At 56.2% G+C, this 4,662-nt stretch overlaps 1 protein-coding gene across 1 annotated transcript; it reads left to right on the top strand.

The window, feature by feature from the left end:
• Positions 1–4: 4 nt before the first annotated feature.
• LOC116629432 (alpha-1-antitrypsin-like) lies at positions 5–4,186 on the top strand (the record flags this gene model as incomplete). Its single annotated transcript, XM_032399722.1, has 4 exons — positions 5–107; positions 1,468–1,738; positions 2,926–3,073; positions 3,939–4,186. Coding segments are annotated over 4 exons (714 nt in total), but the record flags the coding sequence as incomplete, so codon positions are not given.
• Positions 4,187–4,662: the final 476 nt, after the last annotated feature.

Here is a 4,662-nt window from a genome sequence, read left to right on the forward strand (position 1 = left end):
GATCAATGATTATGTAGAGAAGGGAACCCAAGGGAAAATTGTGAATTTGGTCCAAGATCTTGACAAAGACACAGTTTTTGCTCTGGTGAATTACATTTTCTTTAAAGGTAAGGTTGCAACACCAGCCCGAGCTGTTTCCCACAAACACATCCAAAAATATTCTCAAACACACAGTTGTTAAACTTTCCATAGCGGTGCAGAATAAGTGGGCAGTGAGTCTCCACATGTGTTATTTCGTTTCCCACATGCTACCACTGTCATACTTTCCGCGATCAACTAAGGTCAGGCAATGATGGGTGGGACAGTCATCTTCTCTGCAGGACTTTTCAGAGCCTTTAATATCCTAGTGTGCCTTGTCGATCCCTACCTGGGAGGGAGGTAAAATAGGCAGTTTTAGCAGAGTGTATGAAGGGACTGGGGTTTCTTGGAACACAATTTCTGATAACTCCAGTGCAGTGGAAGCAGGGACACCTTTGGAGTCAGAAGCACCAGGGTCGGAATCCTTCCCCTACCGATTATTAGCTGTTTGACTGTGGGCAGGTCATCGTTCCACTTTGAGGTTTCCCCTCTGTAACGGGAACATAGTAATACCCTTGTTGTCAGGTTTCTGTGAGGACTGAACAAGTTACAAAGAACACGGGACCACAGGCTCATGTAACAGGTGCTCAACTGAACTTGAATCTCAACCTGGCCTCCTCCCTGAGGGATGGCAACGTGGGGGGCCTGTGGGCCGCAGAGGGCACTCTAAGGTAGTGGGACAGCCCATGGAGATGGCCTGGTGGGGGAGGTAAGAGCGAGGCCAGGGTGGCCTCCTTCACTGCACCGGCTCCTCATTCTGGAGGCAACAGTGCAATGGAGAGCCCCGGGCCAGAGTCAGCACGTCTTAGGTCCCAGCTCTGCTGTCCAATGGGAGAGTTGGGCGCAGGGGCCCCCGGGGCACACCCCCCCCACTCTGACTTGCCCGGACAGGGCCGCTGTCTTGGCGTGGGGGTGGGGGGTGGGGAGGAGCTGCTCAGGCATCTGCATTCTGCACGGTGATCCAAGGAAAGCTTTGGAGTGGGAGGGAGAGTGATTCCCTGAATGATAAGAACTGCCCGCTAACAAGGGGCAGGGAGACTCGGACAAGGAGGTGCCGAGTAGGACTGATGTCAATCATTTTCATTTAGAATCTCCCAAGCCACCCTCAAATAAGTAAGCATGAAATACAAGTAAAAATCCTCACTTTGCACATCCAACTTGGCACCCCTTAGCCTCCACAAGATAGACATTCTGGATCCTACTCAGGTCTTGCATTGTTCTCACAAAAGTCCTTTCAGTAGATTTCACGGCAGCCCCATTTTACAGCTGGTGAAACAGGTTCAAAGAGGAGGATCTCAGCGAGGAGGCGCAGGGCTTTTTTATCCCCCCCCCCCACATTATCCCAACCTTCTCCCACCTCTGACTGAGGCCCACCTTCCTTCTCTCCAGGCAAATGGGAGAAGCCCTTCGAGGAGGAGCATACCACAGTGGAGGACTTCCACGTGGATGAGCACACGACCGTCCAGGTGCCCATGATGAGCCGCCTGGGCATGTTCGACGTCCATCACTGTGACAAGCTGGCCAGCTGGGTGCTGCTCATGGACTACGTGGGCAACGCCACTGCCATCTTCATCCTCCCCGACCAGGGCAAGATGCAGCACCTGGAGGACATGCTGACCAAGGAACTCCTGGCCAAGTTCCTGGAAAACAGACACACCAGGTGATTCCCAAACCGGAGAATAGCCCGGGCGCTGCCTCGTCGGGACCAGCCACCGGGAGGGAGGGTGGACCCACATCCCGTGGATCGCACAACTGCGCGTGACCCGGTGTCTCGGACACAGGCTCGCGTCACTCCCACCGCACCGGCCAGGCCCTGGGAGAGGGACAGGGCCCACGGGGAGGAGACCAAAGCCCTGTGTCCTTGGGGACTCCCCCCGCCCCGGACACTGCCCTTTCCCTGTGCCAGCACCCGGAGCAGGGTGAGCAATGCCAGCATGAGCCCTGGAGAACCGAGAAAGGAGACATGGGCTTCTGGAAAGGGGAGCAGTGGATGTGGACTTAGAGGAGGGAGAGTCAGGGCTAGAAGGGGAGAGCTCGCCTGGGGACCAGAAAAGCACAGGCCCAGGTGGGTTTGGGTTCCTCTGTCACTAGACCAATGCGGTTTGGTGAGGTCCCCAAGTGAAGTGATATGTGAGCATGCAGCCCAGATTTGTGCATCACTCGGTAGTCATACGATGCCCAAGGCCTCAGGAACTAGTTTATCGGGTCTACTCCAAAATACGCATACCTTTATAAATGTATGCAGTAAGAATATAGAAAAATAATCAAATACATTAAAATTAGAATTAAGAAATAAAATTAATAGCCAGAAGACGATATAATACATATATACATACATAAATAAATATGAGAATAGAAAAGAGCATAAGGTTAAAATTAAAATAGCAGTTTTAAGACCTCTTCCCCGCCTCCCCACCCCACCCCCCACCCCCCCGCCCCACGGACCTCACCCCTGTGTTCCCTGCACCAGAGGCTGAAGAAGGAGACAAGGTGGGGTGGAACCCAGAGCCACTCATGGGGAGCCTCCGTGCCCATCAGCTCACTCTGGCAGACCCTTGGTGCAGGCCCTGGAAAAGTCCCCATCTGGGGGGCCCTGACCCTGCAGGGCAGTGTGCTCAGGGCTCCCCAGTGGAGTGCCCGGAGGGCTGCTCAGAGGAGGCAGGAGGCAGCCCCTGAGACTTTGCAGGACAAGCTCATCCCTGTGACTCTACATTCTTTGGCCCCAGGGGCTGCAGGAACGAGAAATAGAATAAACCCATGCACACCTCCAGTCCTCCTGTGGGAGGGAGAAACAGCCAGAAATGAGACACTCCATGTGTGAAACCCCCTTGTTTCCTGTCATGACAGGTCTGCCAGTTTACGTTTGCCCAAACTGTCCATCTCTGGAACCTATGACCTGAAAACCGTCCTGAGCAAAATGGGCATCACCAAGGTCTTCAGCGACAAGGCTGACCTCTCGGGGATCACGGAGGAAGCGCCCCTGAAGCTGTCCAAGGTGAGTTGTCCCTGGCGTCCGTGGGTCAGAAGGTGTCACAGCGTGTACGGGACCACAGCTCAGAGGTGGTCTGGGGAAGGGACAAAGGGACACAGACGCACCTGTGGACCGAGGTCCCTGAGGAGTGCCACTGAATCCACTGGGACTGGAATGTGTGCAGGTGACAGTGGAGGAGGGGTCTCACGGGCTTCTGCCACGCTAGGGACTTCCTCTGCGCTGGTGGCACTGACCCTCTGGGTCGTCTTTGGCCAGGGCCTTCCCTTCTTTGGGCCTCGATGGACCCATGTTTACCAAGACAGGCTTGGGCTCAGGGATTTCAAAGAACTTTTGTCCCCTGCGTCCGGGACCCAGGAGCCACTGGCCAGTCACAGAGTCTGAGTTAACAAGTGATTTTGCCTAAAGATGACATTTATTCAGGAGAGTGGAAGGTGACCAAAGACACCACTGCAGCTCAATGGCTGGCTGGGAACTGAGTGCCTGGCGTGGACCAGGCACAGGGAAGGTCCCCGTCAACATCCTGGGCCCCAGGGCACTTGACATCTGATACTGGAAACAAGACAGGAGCCAAGGAAGACGAATCACGGGGAAGTCTCCCTGCCGGGGTTGTGGGCGGCTTCCTGGGGAGGCTGAGAAGGTTGGTGAAAGTAGGGTCCATCGGGGGAGTCAGGCAAGGGCTGGAGAAGGTGCTGAAGGCCTGGGTGTTGGCTGTAGGGAGGGAGGCCGGGGATGGGGAAAGACAGGCTGCGTGGAGGAAGGCCTGAGGGAGCCCCTCCCTGGGCCCCTGCTCCCCTCCTCTGGCCTTGCTCCCAGGCTGGGGGAGGGGACGGCCCCGCTCAGCACAGGCCCCCATTCTCTCCCCTTGCAGGGGCTGCATAAGGCTGTGCTGACCATCGACGAGAAAGGGACAGAAGCTGCTGGGGCCACGTTTCTGGAAGCCATCCCCATGTCGATGCCCCCGGGTATCGACTTCAACAGCCCCTTCCTCATCATCATCTATGATAGAAACACCAAGAGCCCCCTCTTCGTGGGAAAGGTGGTGAACCCCACCCAAAAGTAACTGTCTTTTGGGTTCAGCTCCCCCCCGAGATGACATTAAAGAGTGACCCGGCCCAGGCTCGAGTGTGACGTGTGAATCCTTCAGCCCCTCATCTCTCAGGTTTCCCTCTCCGTCCCCAGGAAGTGGGTGGGACGGTCACAGCATGTCCCCTGGAGGCACTGTCCTACCCTGTGTCCTACTTACACTGTCCAGGAGCTGTGCTAGGCCAGGAAGAAACACTGCCAGCAACACACCGTTTAGCGGCTCTTCCCCAGTCACTATGGAAAAGTCTAGGCTCTCAGTCTTATCTGGGAATCGCCCAGGGGGATCGCAAGGGCTCAGATACCAGTCCGCAGCCCCCACCTCCACCAAGCATCCGTCGCTGGCTAAGCCCCCCGGCCCTGGTGCTGCTCGCGGTGCCCCCCATGAGAGACCCCGCCCCGCAGGGCTGCCAGCACCAAACCCGAGGCTGCGCCCCCATCCCCCGTGGCTCCCAGGGCCTTCAGCTCACACGGGGGCTTGGAGCTGCCACACTTCCAACAACAAAGAGAGA

Source organism: Phoca vitulina, unplaced genomic scaffold (assembly GCF_004348235.1).
Source record: "Phoca vitulina isolate PV1807 unplaced genomic scaffold, GSC_HSeal_1.0 scaffold877, whole genome shotgun sequence".
NCBI classification, from domain to species: Eukaryota; Metazoa; Chordata; class Mammalia; order Carnivora; family Phocidae; genus Phoca; species Phoca vitulina.